The following is a 20,324-nucleotide window of genomic DNA, read 5'->3' as shown; positions in this document are numbered from 1 at the left end:
TTTTTATGTGAATAACTAAACAAGGAGCTATTGCTGGGACACAATGTTGAAATGGCCATAAACACTTCTCTAGTCGTAAATGACTACACTTACTCAATTCCATAATTACTAAAGGGGCTGGTATATAACTTCTATTTCACAGTCTAAAAGTGAACTTTTTTTAAAGTATTTCAAACATCTGCACCATAATATTGAGGCATAAGTTTCCTCCACTCGACTTCAACATTTTTTATATCCTCAACCATAGGATAAAGGTATACCAATTTCGCCATTCCGTTTTGCAGCTCCTCGACATATTTGTCTTAGACCCCATAAAGTATTTGAATTCATGATTGTCATGACATTTGAAGTCGATTTAGCCATATCTTTGGGTCCGTCCGTTTGTCTGTTTGTCTAATTCCTTTCGAAGGAATTACAAGTAAAAAGACCTTAAGTTCGGCCGAGCCGAACTTTGGATACCCACCACCTCGGGTATATATGAAAACCCCCTTTCGCAACAATCCGGTGAAAATTGGATAACTTATGCACCCAAATTGGACACGTTTATTTAGTGGTCTAATAAGTACAAGTCAGTGTTCAATTTTCTATGTAAAATTTCAACAAAATCTGGTATTAAATAAAGTTTTTATGAGCTTCAGACCCTCAATCGGCACATCTATATGACAGCTATATTTAAAATCCGGAAGTCGGGTGGCCTAAAACTACTTAATGCTACACATTTCAGCGAAATAAGATTAAAACAAGTAAAAAGGCGTTAAGATCGGCCGGGCCGAACTTTGGATACCCACCACATCGGGTATATATGTAAACCACCTTTCATCAAAATTCGGTGAAAATTTGAAACCTTATACTCATATACCTCATACCGAAGCCGAACATAAGTCACTGTGTCAAATTTCAGTGAAATCGGATTATAAATGCGCCTTTTATGGGGCAAAGACTTTAAATCGAGATATCGGTCTACATGGCAGCTATATCCAAATCTGGACTGATTTGGGCCAAGTTGCATAAACATGTCGAAGAGCCTAAAACAAAGCACTGTCCCAAATTTCGGCGAAATCGGACAATAAATGCCTCTTTTATGGGCCCTAAACCTTAAATCGTGAGATCGGTCCATATGGCAGCTATATTTCTGGGCAAAATTGAAGCAGGACGTCGAAGAGCCTAACCAAACTCACTGTCTCAAATTTCAGCGACATCGGACAATAAATGCGTCTTTTATGGCCCCAAAACTTAAAACCGAGATATCGATCTATATGGCAGCTATATCCAAATCTGCACCGATCTGTGCGATATTGCAGAAGTATGTCAAGGGGCTTAACCTAACTCACTGTTCCAAATTTCGGCGACATCGGATAATGAATGAGCATTTTATTGGCCCAAAACCATAAATCAAGAAATCGGTCTATATGGCAGCTATATCCAAATCTGAACCGATCTGGACCAAATTGAAGAAATATGTCAAAGGGCCTAACACAACTCACTGTCCCAAATTTCGGCAAAATCGGATAATGAATGTGGCTTTTATGGGCCTTACATCATAAATCGGAGGATCGATCTATATGGCAGCTATATCCAAATCTGGACCGATCTGAGCCAAATTAACGAAGGATGTCGATGGGCTTTACACAATACACTGCCCCGAATTTCATCAAAATCGGATAATAAATGTGGCTTTTGTGGGCATAAGACCCTAAACCGGAGGATTGGTCTTATGGCAGCTATATCCAAATCTGAACCAATCTGGGCGAATTTAACGAAGGAAGTCGAAGGACTTACGACAACTCACTGCCGCAAATTTCAACAAAATCGGATAATAAATGTGGGTTTTATGGGCCTAAGACCCTAAATCGGCGGATCGGTCTATATGGGGGCTATATCAAGATATAGTCCGATATAGCCCATCTTCGAACTTAACCTGCTTGTGGACAAAAAAAGAATCTGTGCAAAATTTCAGCTCAATATCTCTATTTTTAAAGACTGTAGCGTGATTTCAACAGACAGACGGACGGACATGTTTAGATCGTCTTAGATTTTTACGCTGATCAAGAATATATATACTTTATAGGGTTGGAAATGGATATTTCGATGTGTTGCAAACAGAATGACAAAATGAATATACCCCCATCCTTCGGTGGTGGGTATAAAAACAAGTAAAAGCGTGCTAAGTTCGGCCGGGCCGAATCTTATATACCCTCCACCATGGATCGCATGTGTCGTGTTCTTTTCCCAGCATCTCTTCTTAGGCAAAAAAGGATATAAGAAAAGATTTGCTCTGCTATTAGAGCGATATCAAGATATGGTCCGGTTTGAACCACAATTAAATTATATGTTGGAGACCTGTGTAAAATGTCAGCCAATTCGAATTAGAATTGCGCCCTTGGGGGCACAAGAAGTAAAATAGAGAGATCGATTTATATGGGAGCTGTATCAGGCTATAGAACGATTCACACCATAATAAACACGTAATTTGATGGTCATTCCGTCGTACGAAATTTCAGGCAAATCAGATAATAATTGCGACCTCTAGAGGTTCAAGAAGTCAAGATCCCAGATCGGTTTACTTGGCTGCTATATCAGGTTATGAAGCGATTTGAATCTTATTTGGCACAGTTGTTGAAGGTAAGAATAAAATCAGTCAAGCAAAATTTCAGCCAAATCGGATAGGAATTGCGCCCTCTAGAAGCTCAAGGAGTCAAGTCCCTAGATCTGTTTATATGGCAGCTATATCAGGTTATGAACCGATTTGAACCATATTTGGCACAATTGTTGGATATCATAAGAAAACGCATCGTGCAAAATTTCATACCAATCGGATAAGAATTGCGCACTCTAGAGGCTCAATAAGTCAAGACCCAAGATCGGATTATATGGCAGCTATAGCAAAACATGGACCGATTTGGCCTATTTACAATACCAACCGACCTACACCAATAAGAAGTATTTCTGCAAAATTTCAAGCGGTTAGCTTTACTCCTTCGGAAGTTAGCGTGCTTTCGACAGACAGACGGACGTACGGATGGACGGACAGACGGACGGACATGGCTAGATCGACATAAAATGTCGCGACGATCAAGAATATATATACTTTTTGGGGTCTCAGACGAATATTTCGAGTAGTTACAAACAGAATGACGAAATTAGTATACCCCCCATCTTATGGTGGAGGGTATAAAAATCTTTTCAATCGTCAATTTGTCAACCAAAATCCTTCTTTTCGTTTTGTCTATTCCAGATGGTAGATGATCTTGGTGCTAAAACTAAAGCAAGGCATAATCCGACTAAAAGAATAAAAGGCCAAAAAGACTGTCGCTATTGTGATAAAGATCATCCGATAAAGAAATGTTTCCGATTTTGCAAAATGAGCATAGAAAAGAGATGGGAAGTCGTTGAGAATTTCAATTATTGTTCGAATTGTCTGGCACACTCTCATAGCACAAATGAGTGTCCAAGCGAGGAGAGATGTAAGAAGTGCAAGGAAAAACACCATAGAATGCTGCACGACGATCCGGAAAAGGATCACATGAAGAAGCGTAAATTGGATGCAGAGTCGAAAACGGAAGCAGAGTCAAAAATGGAAGCAGAGTCAAAAATGGAAGCAGAGTCACAAATGGAAGCCGAGACAAAAATAGATTTGGTACTGTCAGAGAATGGAAGCACCAGCGAAAATGTGCAGAAGAATGGGGATACAAATGAGATGGTAATATAACTAAACTGGAACTACAAACGAACTAGTTATAATAAAATAGTCCTATTTTGTGTTTTGTTTTCTATTTTAAATATCTGCAGGTTGTTATTGAGTTGGATGAAGAGGAAAGTGATTATTATCATATACCTCTGCCTGATGATATCATAGTTATTGACGACGATGAAGGTATGTAAAGGCACATTTTTGAAAATTACACCAGTAAAGAATTTTAACAACTTGTGTTTAGAATTTAATGATAACTATTAAAAAGGATAGAATTTGTGAAATACTTTAGGGCTGGTTATAGTGGCCCGTAGATTAACTTTGTCTACTATGATGCTGGACGCATGGCTCCAATACTTGGCAAACAATTGTTTAGCTCACTAAAGATGGCGACATTGTGAGAATGTTAATCTTATCAATGTTCACTACAAAGAGTTGTTGTTCTGTGTAACGCCATTGAGACTCTATTAATTAGGAAGTCCCTGTCATACCCCTGTTTCCAAGCAGGACACCTGTTGAATATTTTTCATATTTTTGTTTCGACTTTACTGTAAACTGAAAACAAAGTAAAACTCATAAAAACACAAAAATTATAAGCTTTACATAAATTTGCGATAGATATGTCAAGACACAATGCTCTTACTTCACTTTTACATGCATTCTTTTGGGAATAAATTTGGAATATGTCCAACTGTTCTAAAAAAAATTTGTTTTATTTTTGTGTCGGTTTGAGATAATGTAAAAAAAACTGGTAAGTCTTTCTTCTTTCTGGTATTTTAATAATTTTTTGGTCTATATCCCTATAAACTTAGAATCCATATGGAGTTTAAATGTCAAATAATATCGTGTTGGGGATTTCAGCGTTTTGTATACTCCTTCTAGTGTTGGCAAGGAATGTACAAAGCCATTTTATCATCCCTCTTTGTTATAACAAGTTAAAGTGTGCTAAGTTCGGCCGGACCGAATCTTATATACCCTTCACTATGGATCGCATTTGTCGAGCTCTTGCAACGGTATCTCTTTTTAGGCAAACAAAGGATAACAGAAAAGAATTGCTAAAATATTGGCACAATATCAAGTTATGGTTAATTTCGGACCGTAATTGAACTGAATATTGGAGACCTTAGTAGAAGTCATTGTGTAAAATTTCAGCCAAATCTAGTAGGAATTACGCACTTTAGGGGCTGAAGAAGTAAAATAGGAAGATCGGTTTATAGGGGAGCTGTATTAGGCTATAAGCCGATTCATGCCATTTTCGAAACGTATGTTAAAGGTCATAAGAGAAGCCGTTGATCGAAATTCCAGCTAAATCGGATAATACTTGCGCCCTTTAGAGGCTCAAGAAGTCAAGATCCCATATCGGTTTATATGGCAGCTATATCAGGTTATGGACGGATTTGAACTATTCTTAGCACAGTTGTTGGAAGTCATAACAAAACACGTCATGCAATATTTCAGCCAAATCGGATAGGAATTGCTCCCTGCAGAGGCTCAAGAAGTCAAGACCCTTGATCGGTTTATATGGAAGCTGTTTCAGGTTATGGACCGATTTCAACCATATTTAGCACAGTTGTTGAAAGTCATAACAAAATATCTCATGCAAAATTTCAGCCAAATCGGACAATAATTGCGTCCTCTAGAGGCTCAAGAAGTCAAAACCCCACATCGGTTTATATGGTAGCTATATCAGGTTATGGACCGATTTGAACCATTCTTAACACAGTTGTTGGAAGTCATAACAAAACACGTCATGCAATATTTCAGCTAAATCGGATAATAATTGCGCCCTCTAGTGGCTCAAGAAGTCAAGACCCCAGATCGGTTTATAGGGAAGCTATATCAGGTTATAGACCGATTTGAACTATTCTTAGCTTAGTTGTCGGAAGTCATAACAAAACAAGTCATCCTAAATTTCAGCCAAATCGGATAGGAAGTGCTCCCTGTAAAGGCTCAAGAAGTCAAGACCCCAGATCGGATTATATAGCAGCTATATCAGATTATGGATAGATTTAAACCATACTCAGCACAGTTGTTGGAAGTCATAACAAAACTCGTCATGCAAAATTTCAGCCAAATCGGATAGGAATTGCTTCCTGTAGAGGCTCAAGAAGTCAAGACCCCAGATCGGTTTATATGGCAGCTATATCAAAACGTGGACCGATATAGCCCATTTATAATCTCAACTGATATACACTAATAAGAAGTATTTGTGCAAAATTTCAAGCGGCTAGTTTAACTCCTTCGAAAGTTAGCGTGCTTTCGACAATTAGACGGACGGACGGACGGACAGACGGACGGACAGACGGACGGACAGACGGACGGACATGGCTAGTTTGACTTTAAATGTCATGACGATCAAGATTATATATACTTTATGGGGTCTTAGAGGAATATTTCGAGTAGTTACAAACAGAATGACGAAATTAGTTTAACCCCATCCTATGGTGGAGGGTATAAAAAACGCAAGTAGAAATGTGCTAAGTTCAGCCGGTCCGAATCTTTGTATTCATGGATTCTGTAAAAAATTTCCACAAACAAGCTTACTTGATGACATCTGTATGTTCAACGTACTAAATTTTGTCAAATCAAACATTGTCAATTGTGACAAGTATGGTTCAAATAGTTCCATAACCTGATATACTACTAAATTTCCCAACAACATTCCATTTAGGAACAGGGGATATAGCTTCCATATAGAATGCTCGGCGGACTTCACTTGTTATGCCTCAAGGGTTGAGGTTCAATTATTATCCGATTTAGCGGAACTTTGCACAACGTCTTCTCCTATGACTTTAAAAATTCGTATGTCCTAAATCGGTCAATAACCTTGTTTTCCTCTATATAAACCGACCTCCAGTTTACACTTTTTGAGCACCTAGAGGAAAAGACTTCGACTATGGTATACTAATCCAAACTAAGTATGGCCCGAATTGGTCCATAGCATAGCAATTCTTATGCATTACCCTTTGTTTGTCTATAAAGAGATACCGGGCAAAGAACTTGACAAATACGATCCATGATGGCGGGTATATGATATTCGGCCCAGGCTGAAGCTCAAGAAGTCAAAATCCCAGATCGGTTTATATGGCAGCTATATTAGGTTATAGACCGATCTGAACCATATTTGGCACAGTTGTTGGAAGTCATAACAAAATAGCTCAAGCTAAATTTCAGCCACATCGGATAGGAGTTGCGCCCTCTAGTGGGTAAAGAAGTCCAGATTCAAGATCGGTTTATATGGCAGCTATATCAAATTATGAACCGATTTAAGCCATACCTGGCACAGTTATTGGAAGTCATAACAAAACACGTCATGCCAAATCGGATAGGAATTGCGTCCTCTAGTGGTTTAAGAAGTCAAGATCCCATATCGGCTTATATGGCAGCTATATCAAAACATGGATCTAGATGGCCCATTTATAATCCCAACCGACCTACACTAATAAGAAGTATTTGTGAAAAATTTCAAGCGTGCTTTCGACAGACAGACGGACGGACGGACATGGCTAGATAGACTAAAAATGTTATGACGATCAAGAATATATGTACTTTATGGGGTCTTTCAAATATTTCGAAGAGTTAAAAACAGAATGACGAAATTAGTATACCCCCATCCTATGGTGAGGGGTATAATAAGTAAAAAAGTGTGCTAAGTTCGGCCGAGCCGAATATTGGGAATCCACCACCATGGATTCTGCAAAAATATGGGAGCGATATCTAGTTATAGACCAAATTGGACCATACTTGGCGCAGTTGTAAGAGTCATAACAGAACACCATAAGCAAAATTTCATGATAAAAGTTGTTGGGAGCCATAACAGAACACCATGTACAAAATTTCAGCCAAATCGGAAGAAAATTGTGGTTTCCATGGGCTTAAAAAGTCAAATCGGGAGATCGGTTTATACGGGAGCTATATCAGGTTCTTGACCGATTTGGACCGAACTTGGCACAGTTATTGGAAGTCATAACAGATATTTGCAATCCCCAACGACCTACATCAATATAAAGTATCTGTGCAAAATTTATAGCAGCTAGCTGGCTACGCGTTAGACCCCTATCCTGATTTCGACAGACGGACGGACATGACAAGTTCGAATCGGAATTTCCGATTCCTTCCATATATATGCATCGCCCGATTTGCACTTAAATCGCCTTAGTACCTACAATTTTCAACCGATCTCCACAAAATTTGGACTGGAATGTTCTGTTACTGGTCTTAACATATCTGCAAGATTTCTTTAAAATCAGCTCAGATTTAGATATAGCTCCTATATATGTATCTCCCATGAACAATCCACTAAAGAATAGGGGAAAACTTCTCACATATCAATGAGTGCAGTCCGATTCAAGTTTAAGCTCAATGATAAGGGGCCTCCTTTTTATGTAAACTCATTCACTTAAATGCAAAAACTTCATGCAACTTCATTTTACTAATGAAAATGCATTTCCTCTTAGTCTACCGACACTACAAACCACTCTAAATAAAGAACTGCTTAACAATATTTATGATTGAAAATATAGTTGCTATTCAACACATTTTACACTCGAGCTTTTTATGCCAACGTAGACCCGGACATCGTCCATCATGCAATGGAACTTTGTGAAAACAATTTTCTAAATCTTAAACAACTCTGAAATGATGATATATCATTGCCAGTATTCTTGAGGAGATACTAAAGTCCTATGTAGGCTCATAAACACAACATTCACACGCACATTCACCTCGAGAGAGATGGAGAAAGCGGATCCATTTGATACAAAAAAAAAGAAAAGAAGAAAACAATTTGACAGTCGTACAATACAAATACAATTAAATAAAGCGTTTGCAATAAATTATCTCCTCAAGAAAAAAAAAAGTAACACCGACAAGAGCCAATGGAACAAATATAGGGAATCGGCAAAACTTTTTAAGCCCAATAAATTCAACAACATTTAGAGATTCACTTAAAGTGTCTCTGAGCATGGATAGAACTTTGCTACAACCACTTGTGCTTCTACCATCGACCGGCAATCTGGAACTGGAATAAAATATGAAAAATAAAATCATTGTCGCTTTGATGGTAGTTTCTAGCAGACACCGCATTGGGATGGGAAAAAATTGGCACAGTATTGCGTTAGGTATAATACAAATTCTTTTTCTTTGCCAATTGTGGCTCCAGAGGTCTTCTTTCAGTAGGTCTGTCAGATTTGACTATCTTCTGATTTCAGATATATAAACTTTATATAAATGTTTATGAGAAATGTGTTTTTCCTTCTAAAATTTTACTCATATTAACTTAGTTTACGGCGCAAGTGCATTTATTTGGGGCAAACATGAAAAAAAGGATCGAGGTGTTTTTGCATTATGACCACTTACCCCAAACAAATAAGAGCGAGCTAAGTTCGGCCGGGCCGAATCTTATATACCCTCCACCATGGATCGCATTTGTCGAGTTCTATGCGCGGCATCTCTTTTTAGGCAAACAAAGAATATTGAATAAGAACTGTTATGCTATTAGAGCTATATCAAGTTATAGTCCGATTCGGACCATAAATGAATGCTGAACATTGTAGAAGTCATTGTGTAATATTTCAGTTCATTCGGATAAGAATTGCGCCTTGTAGGGGCTCAAGAAGCAAAATCGGGAGATAGGTTTATATGGGAGCTGTATCAAGCTATTGACCGATTCAGATCATATTAGATACGTATGTTGAAGGTCATGAGAAAAGCCGTTGTACAATATTTCTGCAAAATCGGATGATAATTTCGCCCTCTAGATGCTCCAGAAGTCAAGATCCCAGATTGGTTTATATGACAGCTATATCAGGTTATGAACCGATTTGGCACAGTTGTTGGATATCATAACAAAACACGTCGTGCAAAATTTCATTCCAATCGGACAAGAATTGCGCCTCCAGAGGCTCAAGCCTCAAGATTGGTTTATATGGCAGCTATTTCAAAATATGAACCGATTTGGACCATACTTAGTACAGTTGTTGGAAGTGATCTACATGCAAAATTTCAGTCAAATTGGACGAGGATTGCGCCCTCTAGAGGTTCAAGAAGTCAAGATCCAAGATGGGTTTATATGGCAGTTATATCAAAACATGGACCGATTTGGCCCATTTACAATCCCAACCGACCTACACTAATAAAAAGTATTTTTCCTCCTTAAAAAATTATCGTGCTTTCAACAGACAGGAGGACATCGCTAGATGGACTTAAAATGACATGACGACCATGTGGAGGATGGCCCTATGGTGGAGGGTATAAAAATGCAACATATGGATGAAAATGCAGAACAAAACAAGATGTGGTTGGACCACAATTAAATTATATGTTGGAGACCTGTGTAAAACGTCAGCCAATTCGAATAAGAATTGCACCCTTTGAGGAATCAAGAAGTAAAATAGAGAGATCGATTAATATAGGATCTGTATCAGGCTATAGACCGATTCAGACCATAATAAACACATATGTTGATAGTCATGAGAGGATCTGTCGTACAAAATTTCAGGCAAATCGGATAGGATTTGCGCCCTCTAGTAGCTCAAGAAGTCATGACCCCAGATTGGTTTATATGGCAGCTACATCAGGTTATGGACCGATTTAAATCATTCTCAGCACAGTTGTTGGAAGTCATAATAAAACACCTCATGCAAAATTTCAGCCAAATCGGATAAGAATTGTGTCCTCTAGCGGCTTAAGAAGTCAAAATCCCAGATCGGTTTATATGGCAGCTATATCAAAACATGGACCGATATAGCCCATTTACAATTCCAAACGACCTAGACTAATAAGAAGAATTTGTGCAAAATTCAAGCGGCTAGCTATCGTAGTTCGACTTAAAATGTCATGACGATCAAGAATATATATACTTTATGGGCGTTAAGTTTGGCCGGACCGCACTTTGGATACCCACCACCTCGGGTATATATGTAAACCACCTTTCGTCAAAATCCGTTGAAATAGGCATACCTTATGCCCCATAGAGTTACTGATGCGTCGACCTCGTTCTGAGTAGGTGGTACGCATTCTGTACCATCATCAGAAATTGGTTCTGTGGTATATTCATGGCCACCATTATCAGATACCAGCAGCTGGGAAAAGCTTTCTTTCCATATCCACAGCACAAAATCTATATCTGTAACCGGATTTCTTTCTTTGTCTCTGCAGTAGTATGTGCATGTACAAAAGCCATCGTCTTGATGTTAGTTTTTTAATAGAATTTTCTGATTTCATTCTTGCTTCTGAACATCTCGATTCGCTCACACACACGTCTTTCCATTTCCTTGTTCTTCTCCTGTTCCCTCTCCCTCGCATGGTCCATTGCTACTGACTGTAAAGTTGGCCTGTATGCGGCATTCTTGGCTTCAGTATCTATTTGACACTCCTGCTCGTACAATGGGTTCTTTGGGCGTGGCTCGTGGTACCCAAGTACGGATGTTGCGGCTTTTTCCATGGAGTAGGTAATGGTTTGCCATTGCGCCGCAATTTTATCGAGAAGGCCACCTGTTATGTTTGCAGCTGTCCGATGTCCAGCTTCCTTAAAGTGTCAGATCATATGTCTCTCGCCACACTTCGATGTGTGCGAATCTTTACTGAAACAAAGTAATCATCCGAATCGAAGTGCGCCCCTTGGACGATCGTATACCTAATATGAATGCCTTTCATCTATGACAACATGATCTGTTTGGTTTCTCGTGTTTTGATCGGGTAACAGCCCCATGGCCGTATGAATTCTTCTAGGTTAGAATCTGGTGCTGCTAACCAACATTTTCTTGCCGCGGCTAAGTCTATTAGACCTAATCCATTATTGGAAATTTCGTCGTGTAGGCTTAGTTTTCAAACTGTTGGGTCAAAGATATTTTCCTTACCCATTTTTGCATTAAAATCTACCAAAACGATTTTAATATCAAATCTTTTATTTGACTCCAAGTTGTCTTTATCATGTCAGTTGCTACTTGATTTGACAGTTTTTTTTTTTTTTTTGCTTAGGAAACTTATAACACATTCAACCCACTGTGCAGTATCTCCTTTGATGGAGTTGATAGGACTACTTGTCTTTATGGTCAATCTCTACGTTCGTTTATTTCTATTTGCCACACACTCCTGCCACCCCTAGACAATTCTATACTTGCGCCACTTATTACATTGCCACTACCCACACCTTTGCTTTCGTTTTGGCTAATAGTTTTAAGAGAATATGACCCCACCACCGCCACTACCACCACATTATTCATGTTCCATGGGCATATAAAAATGTTGCCACTTGAAAAATTACCAAGATTTCTGAAGTTGAATATTCTTCATATTCCCGATGCTCATGGGGCGTGTGGGATATTTGAGTTTCTCTCAGACACAGCAAGAAAATCCAAACAGGTTATATTGCGACATTTGTAGGTGGGGAATAAGGTTTTCATAGAAAATTTATGTTGGAAAGTTTTGGCGAAATGTTTTTCCTCATGTTCTTGTTGTTGTTAGCATCTTAGGCATAACACTTATAACAATACAACTAGGTTATAAAAAATATGGTCTATCATTACATAGACCTATGAATTAGTGAAGTCTGTCTCTTAGAATTATTTTGATAGCCGATACGGACATAGGGAATAATTTTCTAAACATCATGAGATTATGATGTCTTGAATATGGAAAGTTACATTTGAGCTATCGCTAGTTTGTTTTGTGCAGGTAATTTTTTTTTTTTTTTTATATAGTAGGCATCGGATATTGAGACTATTGCCAACATGGCAGTCTATGTGTTTCAGCTGTAATCCCTTAATCAAAAATCTAATGAACAATTTCAATGAAAATAAATTAGTGTATATTTTTATACCCACCGCCGAAGGATGGAGGTATATTCATTCCGTTTGCAACACATCGAAATATCCATTTCCGACCCTATAAAGAATATATATTCTTGATCAGCGTAAAAATCTAAGACGATCTAACCATGTCCGTCAGTTTGTCCGTCTGTCCGTTGAAACCACGCTACAGTGTTTAAAAATAGGGATATTGAGCTGAAACTTAGCCCGGTTCCTTTTTTGTCCATAAGCAGGCTAAGTTCGAAGATGGGCTATATCAAACTATATCTTCATATAGCCCCCATATAGACCGATCCGCCGATTTAGGGTCTTAGGCCCATAAAAGCCACATTTATTATCCGATTTTGCTGAAACTTGGGACAGTGAGTTGTGTTAGTCCCTTCGACATCCTTTATCAATTTGGCCCGTATCGGACCAGATTTGGATATAGCTGCCATATAGACCGATCCTCCGATTTATGGTCTTGCGCCCATGAAAGCCACATTTATTATCCGATTTTGCTGAAATTTGCGACAGTGAGTTGTGTTAAGATCTTCGACATCCTTCGTCAATTTGGCCCAGATCGGGCCAGATTTGCATATAGCTGCCATATAGACCGATCTTACGATTTAGGGTCTTAGGCCCATAAAAGCCACATTTATTATCCGATTTTGCCGAAATTTGGGACAGTGAGTTGCGTTATGCCCTTCAATATCCATCGTCAATTTGGCTCAGATCGGTACAGATTTGGATATAGCTGCCATATAGACCCATCCTTCGATTTAGGGTATTAGATCCATTAATGGCGCATTAATTGTCCGATGTCGCCGAAATTTGGGACAGTGAGTTAAGTTAAACCCTTTGACATATTTCTGCATTATCGTACAGATTGGTCCAGATTTGGATATAGCTGCTATATAGACCGATCTCTCGGTTTTAGTTTTAAGGGCCATAAAAGGCGCATTTATAATCCGATATCGCTGAAATTTAAGACAGTGAGTCTAATTAGGCGCTTCGACATCCTTCTTCAATTTGGCCCAGATTGGTCCAAATTTGAATATAGCTGCCATATAGACCAATCTCTCGATTTAGGGTTTTGGGCAAATAAAAGGCGCATTTATTGCCGATTTCGCTGAAATTTAAGACAGTGCGTTGTGTTAGGCTCTTCGACATTTTCCTGCAACTTGGCCCAAATCGGTCCAGATTTGGATATAGCTGCCATGTCGACCGATATCTCGATTTAAAGTCTTGGCCCCGTAAAAGGCCGATTTCCGATTTCACTGAAATTTGACACAGTGCCAAAAGGAGGTCATATCGAGCAAAACTGAATGGACTTTGAGATTAAGATAAGGCTAAGTAAGGTTAGGTTCAAAAGAGCCTGCAGATATTAATACGCCCCATGCCACTATGAACATACACCTAAGCCAGTAATCGGCTTGTTGTGCGCTCTAAAAAAAAACTATAAAGTAAAAAAGAAAATTTTTGAGTTAGGAATTCCGCGCTATTAACAAAATCCTTAATTGTTTTCAATACCACTCCCCTATGTTGGTTCATGTCTGATATTGTGTCGCCACCTAAGTACCGGTATCTGTTGGTGCCGAAAGCCGGGCAATGACAAAGGAAATGCTCCAAAGTGTCATCATCTTACCCGCATGACCTAAACATACTATCACTTGCCACACCGATTTTATATAAGTGAGCTCGTAGTCCTATGCATCCCGTTATGATACCAATAGCTATGCTGACCTCCTTGTTTATTCCTTTCAGCAATAGCCTCGTCTTCTCACGATCTGGATAACCCTATAAAATTTTCACCGCCCTTCGCTGCTCCATATAGTTGCATGTGCATTCGTCGCCCACTCCCTTAACTCGGCCTGCGTCGACCGGAAAGGCTTCGGATTTTTCAAGTTGATTGACGGCAGTCCTCTGGCCTTCACTGCCAAATCGTCTGCCCTTTCATTTCCCCTTACTCAGTTATGGCCCAGCACCCAAACGATGCGGATTTTGCCATCCTCAGAGAAGGTGTTAATCTCATTCTTACACTGCAAGACTGTTCGTGACCTTGCCGTCCTGGTTGTTATTGCCCTTAGGGCAATTTTACTGTCGGTAAATATGTTCACACTCGACGTTAGCACCACACCACTTCACGCATTCCTTGTTCGCCTGGATCTCCGCCTGCAGGACATAATACGGTCCTGCAGTCAGTCGGTCAGGCAGTCTAAAACAGATCTCAGCCCCAGGGTTCTCAGTGTAAAACCCCAGGCCCACTTTGTCCTCTAGCTTTGATCCATCCGTGTAACATGATCTTCCAGATGACAATACTAGGGTTCTGTCAATCCAAGACTGTGCCGATGGCAGCAGTGCTTCGCACTCGACTTCAACGTTCATCTCAGGTATGCGTTCGGAATCCTCTTCCCTTCCTTCCAGGTTTCCTATCGTCGCCACGAATATACCGCGATGGTATGAGCTGCTCCCATTCTCAATCCATTCTCCCATCGCCTTAAGTCTCATAGCCGTAGTAGCTGCCTCACACTTAATTTGTATGACAATGGGTCGGATATCTAGAATAGTCTCCAGTGGGAGTGGTCCTTATCGCTCTGCCTATGCCAAGACAACATGTTCTCTGAACCTGTTGTATGGTCCTTATGTTGCACTTTTTCTCCATAGCAGTCCACAAAATCACTGGTCTAATCACGCTCCTGTAGAGCCAGTGGACTATTCTAGGATTCAGGCCCCATTTCGAGCCTACGACACTCTACATAGTGCACAACATCTGTGAGCCTTCTCGGTATGGTTCTAAATGTGACACTTCCAATTCAGTTTCCTGTCCAAGATCACACCTAAGTGTTTGACCTTGTCAGTTATCGAAATTGTCTTATTGAGGAAACGAGGTGCGTTAAATTCGCCCACCTTCGTCTTCTTCGTGAACAGGTCTTCTCTGGGTTAACATTGAAACCTCAGGGTCTAGCCCAGTCATATGCCATATGCAAGACCCTTTCGGCCCTTCTGCATAGCTCGTTCCGATCCTTACCCCTTAGAAGTATTATAACATCGTCTGCGTAGTAGATGGGTTCAAATGCCTCCTCAGTCAGCATCCGTAATAGGTCATTTATGGTGGTCACCCATAGGAGTGGGGATGAAATGCTCCCTTGTGGCGTGCCCGGCGCCACTTTCTCCCTCAAATTAGTTTTCTAATCTGAAATACTTTTCATTTGAGCCACATATTGCCATGGTCGGTAAATATATAACATCGTCTGCGTAGCAGACGGGTTCATATCCCTCCTCAGTCATCATCCGTAATAGGTCATTTATGGTGGTCGCCCATAGGAGTGGCGATAAAATGCCCCCTTGTGGCGTGCCCTGTGCCACTGTGTCCAATGGCATAAATATAAAGGAGAAAGTGGCACAGAGCACGCTACAGGGGGGCATTTCATCGCCACTCCTATGGGTGACCACCATAAATGACCTATTACGGATGATGACTGAGGAGGGATTTGAACCCGTCTGCTACGCAGACGATGTTATATATTTACCGACCATGGCAATATGTGGCTCAAATGAAAAGTATTTCAGATTAGAAAACATATTTGAGGCCAAGTGCTTGCGGGACGCTTCATCCCATAAACTTATCTTAAACCAATGGCAATATTGGGTTTAAACAAATGGTAGTTGAAAGTAGAGCACTATGCATAAACTTTTTTCAAGTGTTTTTCAAGAGGAGGACCACCTCAAACCCGAAAAAAACCTCTTAATCGAACATACCTATATACCAATCGTGGCAGTATGGGGCTAAATTGAGAGGTGTTTGGTAGTAGAACATGGAATTCATACCCACTTTTGAGAGTCCACACAAGGGGTTGACACCACCCCCTAAACTCATATAGGGATTACATCAGATCGAGAATATACAGTATGTCTTGATAGTTACTACAATCAAGAGTAAATGGATACTTTATAAAAGCACACTGTCACCATTTTGAGATACTGACAACAAAATACGAGGTAGTTTAGTCCCCCTACTTTGGTGGCTGGCTTATAAAAGAAAGTAGAAAGAACAATCAAATGTAAAATAAATGATGCGTTGACAAAAATTTACATGCGTAATAAGTAAACTTTTTTACGCTTTCATTGTAATTAATCTTTAAATGTAAATGCTATGGAAATTCGGTATAAACGACACCATCCCGAAAGGAATAGCTCTGATTTATTACTGCAAAATTTAATACTTGGCATGTAAAGAGGTCAGCATTTGCTTCGTTTGTTCTGTGTGAGTTTTAAATAAATTAAGCTTTATGACTTGGAAAGTTTAATTCATTCTGTTATTTAAATGTCCCAGTACAATTCATCACTGACATATTTATGGTGCTCATTCATATATTTTTTGAAAATCTCCAAACAAATGTGGTTACTAGCAAGTACTATGAAAGTTTCATTCGAAAGAGTGTGAATTTGTTATTATCAAAGCTAATCGAATTGTTATGAGTTTACTTGATTGCAATTGTGATGTGTTTGCCAGACACCAAACGCAGCTAAGCAATCAATGTACTGCCTTTTTTATAGCCAAAGTCGCTACTGAAGTTAAGGGCAGTATAATATTTTGCATTTGTATTAGCACGAAGAAGTAGGAGTTAATTTCTTTAAGAACTTAATCACGATGAACCCGATGATGTTATAATACTTCTAAGGGGGTAAGGATCCGAACGAGCTAAGCAGAAGGGCCGAAAGGGTCTTGCATATGACTGGGCTAGACCCAGAGGTTTCAATGTTAACCCAGAGAAGACTGAAATATGCCTGTTCAAGAGGAAGACGAAGGTGGGCCAATTTAATGATCCACGTTTCCTCAATAAGACGTTTTCGATATCTGACAAGGTAAAATACTTTGGTGTGATCTTGGACAGGAAACTGAATTGGAAGTGTCACATTCAGGAGCGTACTGAGGAGGCTCATAGATGTTGGGCACTTTGTAGACGGACCATAGGCTCGAAATGGAGCCTGAATCCGAGGATAGTCATTAGATCAATACTTACTTACGCCTCATTAGTTTGGTGGACTGCTATGGAGAAAAAGTGCAACATAAGGACCATACAACAGGTTCAGAGAATATGTTGTCTTGGTATAGGCGGAGCGATGAGGACCACGCCCACTAGGGCACTGGAGACTATTCTATTGTAGATATCCGACCCATTGACATACAAATCAAGTGTGATTAATGGAATTTTAGTTCAGCCATTTTTGAGTCTATATGGAACAGTCAAACTAAAGGGTAGCAATTTGACTTTTATATAATAGATACTCTCTACAATATGTTTTAATTATCAGATTTGTGGTCTTATGTAAGAAGAAATACGAAATTCTAAATAAATGCAAGTACCAAGTAGGGGTTGACTTCGTCTCATTTGTATAATACATATTGAACATCTAATTCCCTCACTCATAATTTCATGTAGTTTTCAATTTTACTTACCTTCAACATCTCGGACTGGTGCCGAATACGTTGGCAGCTTTATGTACTGAGCAGGGGTATTGTGCAGGCATATCACGGGCAAATTGAAACTATCCACTAATTGCACCAATATTCGCGAACAATCCATGCTGATGTCGAAACGTGGAAAGGGTACGCGTAATTGCAACGAAGTCAAGGCGAGACCACGTTTTGTCTCCCACACTATGAGGGTTTTGTCATCACTGCCCGTCACAGCCGTTGAACCATCCGCCGACACCTTGACACCAATGACAGGAGCCAAATGGCCAGCCAAAGTATGAATCTCCTCTCCCGCATGTAAATCCCAAATAATCAGATTTGTGTCCTTTGAACCAGAAGTGACCTGTGTTCTATTTGTCACCGATACAGCTGCACAGGTCACAGCATCAGAGTGGCCCACTAGCACTTGGGCCAATTTGCCACACCTTAAGGGACATATCACGTGAACCGGTTTTTATGTACAAGCTAACGGCGGTGATGGTGAAGCAGGTTATCTCATCAGAGTGGGAGACCGAATACTTCTCATCCTCTCGCGTTAGGGACCATATCTTCAGGATGTTATCTCCATTGGTGGAGACAGCGAATTTCATGTTGTTTGTAGCAGCCACTGCTGCTATGAGACTTAAGGCGATGGGCGAATGGATTGAGAATGGGAGCAGCTCATACCATCGCGGTATAATCGAGGCTACGATAGGAAACCTGGAAAGAGGGGAAGAGGTTTCCGATTGCATAACTGAGATGAACCTTGAAGTCGAGTGCGAGGCACTGCTGCCATCGGCACAGTCTTGGATTGACGGAACCCTAGTATTGTCATCTGGAAGATCAAGTTACAAGGATGGATCAAAGCTAGAGGACAGAGTGGGCCTGGGTGTTTACATTGAGAAACCAGGGGCTGAGATCTGTTTTAGACTGCCTGACCATAATACGGTCTTGCAGGCGGAGATCCGGGCGATCACGGAATACTTGAAGTGGTGTGGTGCTAACGCGAGGACGTCGAGTGTGAACATCTTTACGAACAGTAAAATTGCCATAAGAGCAATAACAACCAGGACGATAAGGTCACGAACAGTCTTGGAGTGAAAGAAGGAGATTAACGCCTTCTCTGAGGATGGGAAAATAAGCATCGATTGGGTGCCAGGCCATAACGGAGTAAGGTGAAATGAAAGGGCAGACGATTTGGCGGTAAAGGCCGGAGGACTGCCATCAATCAACTTGAATAATCCGAAGCCTTTCGGGTCGATGCAGATCGAGTTAAGGGAGTGGGCGACAAATGCGCATGCAACATTGTGGAACAGCGAAACGGTCGGTAGAACGGCGAAAATCCTATGGGGGATCCAGATCGTGAAAAGACGAGGCTATTACTGAAAGGAAGCAAGAAGGAGGTCAGTATAGCTATTGGTATCATAACGGGACACATAATTCTATGAGCTCACTTATGTAAAATCGGTGCGGCAAGTTATAGCATGTGTAGGACATGCGGGGAAGATGATGAGACGTTGGAGCATTTCCTTTGTCATTGCCCGGCATTCTCGTCCAACAATTACCGGTGGCTACACAATATCAGACAGAAACCTACTTAGGGGAAAGGTATTGAAAACAATTAAGGATTTTGTAAGTAGCGCGGAATTCCTAACTTAAATCTTTTTTTAGAGATTACTTTATAGTTTTTAGAGTGACAACCAGCCGATTACTGGCTTAGGTTTATGTCCACAGTGGCATGGGGCGGATTAAAATCTGCACCCTCTTTTCAACCTAACCTAATCAATTTAGTATCTTTTCGACCATAACATGGGTTAATAAGAAGTTTATTTCGGGAACAGGATCAGAACAATGCTTGTTAATTTCCACCATTTAATGATAGAACAACACATACAGTATATTTTGCAATAAAAGATGATGATCCTAGTGACAAAATTATATATCTTCAAGTGCAACCCCAACCCAGTGTAGAACAAGTGAAAAGGCATTAAGTTCGGCCGGGCCGAACTTTGGATAGCCACCACTTCGGGTATATATGTAAGCCACCTTTCATCATTAACCAGTGAAAATCCGTTATTTATTGACCCATATTTGTGCATAGCTTCGATCTAGACTTGTCCGTCCGTCTGTCCGTCCCTCTGTCTGTTGAAATCACGCTACAGTCTTTAAAAATAGAGATATTAAGTTGAAATTTGCACAGATTCTTTCTTTCTCCATAAACAGGTTAAGTTCGAAAATGGGCTATATCGGACTATAACTTCATATATCCCCCATATAGACCGATCCGTCGATATATCCGATCCGATTTATTGTCCGATTTTGCTGATATTTGGGACAGTGGGTTTTGTTATGACCTCCGATATCATTCTTTAATTTGACCCAG

The 20,324-nt window shown here is 40.1% G+C and overlaps 2 protein-coding genes across 2 annotated transcripts in view; one reads left to right on the top strand and one right to left on the bottom strand.

Annotated features, from left to right (window-relative positions):
- LOC106081077 (uncharacterized) overlaps positions 1 to 4,333 on the top strand; it is a 113,424-nt gene extending 109,091 nt beyond the window's left edge. Inside the window, exons 2-3 of the mRNA XM_059363994.1 lie at positions 3,236 to 3,700; positions 3,790 to 4,333. Of these exons, the coding sequence (XP_059219977.1) occupies positions 3,236 to 3,700; positions 3,790 to 3,882 (558 nt within the window). The 3' untranslated portion in view covers positions 3,883 to 4,333. The remainder of the gene's footprint in view (positions 1 to 3,235; positions 3,701 to 3,789) is intronic.
- Positions 4,237 to 18,552, bottom strand: LOC131994739 (protein qui-1-like). The gene is made up of 4 exons (XM_059361605.1): positions 18,482 to 18,552; positions 17,945 to 18,387; positions 10,652 to 10,877; positions 4,237 to 4,246 (listed from the first exon to the last, which is right to left on the bottom strand). The coding sequence occupies exons 1-4, from the start codon at positions 18,550 to 18,552 to the stop codon at positions 4,237 to 4,239; spliced, it is 750 nt and encodes a 249-aa protein (XP_059217588.1).
- Between the last annotated feature and the right edge of the window lie 1,772 nt (positions 18,553 to 20,324).

The sequence above is a fragment of the Stomoxys calcitrans genome, chromosome 2 (assembly GCF_963082655.1).
Source record: "Stomoxys calcitrans chromosome 2, idStoCalc2.1, whole genome shotgun sequence".
NCBI lineage: Eukaryota > Metazoa > Arthropoda > Insecta > Diptera > Muscidae > Stomoxys > Stomoxys calcitrans.
This window is presented reverse-complemented; position numbering and strand designations above follow the sequence as displayed.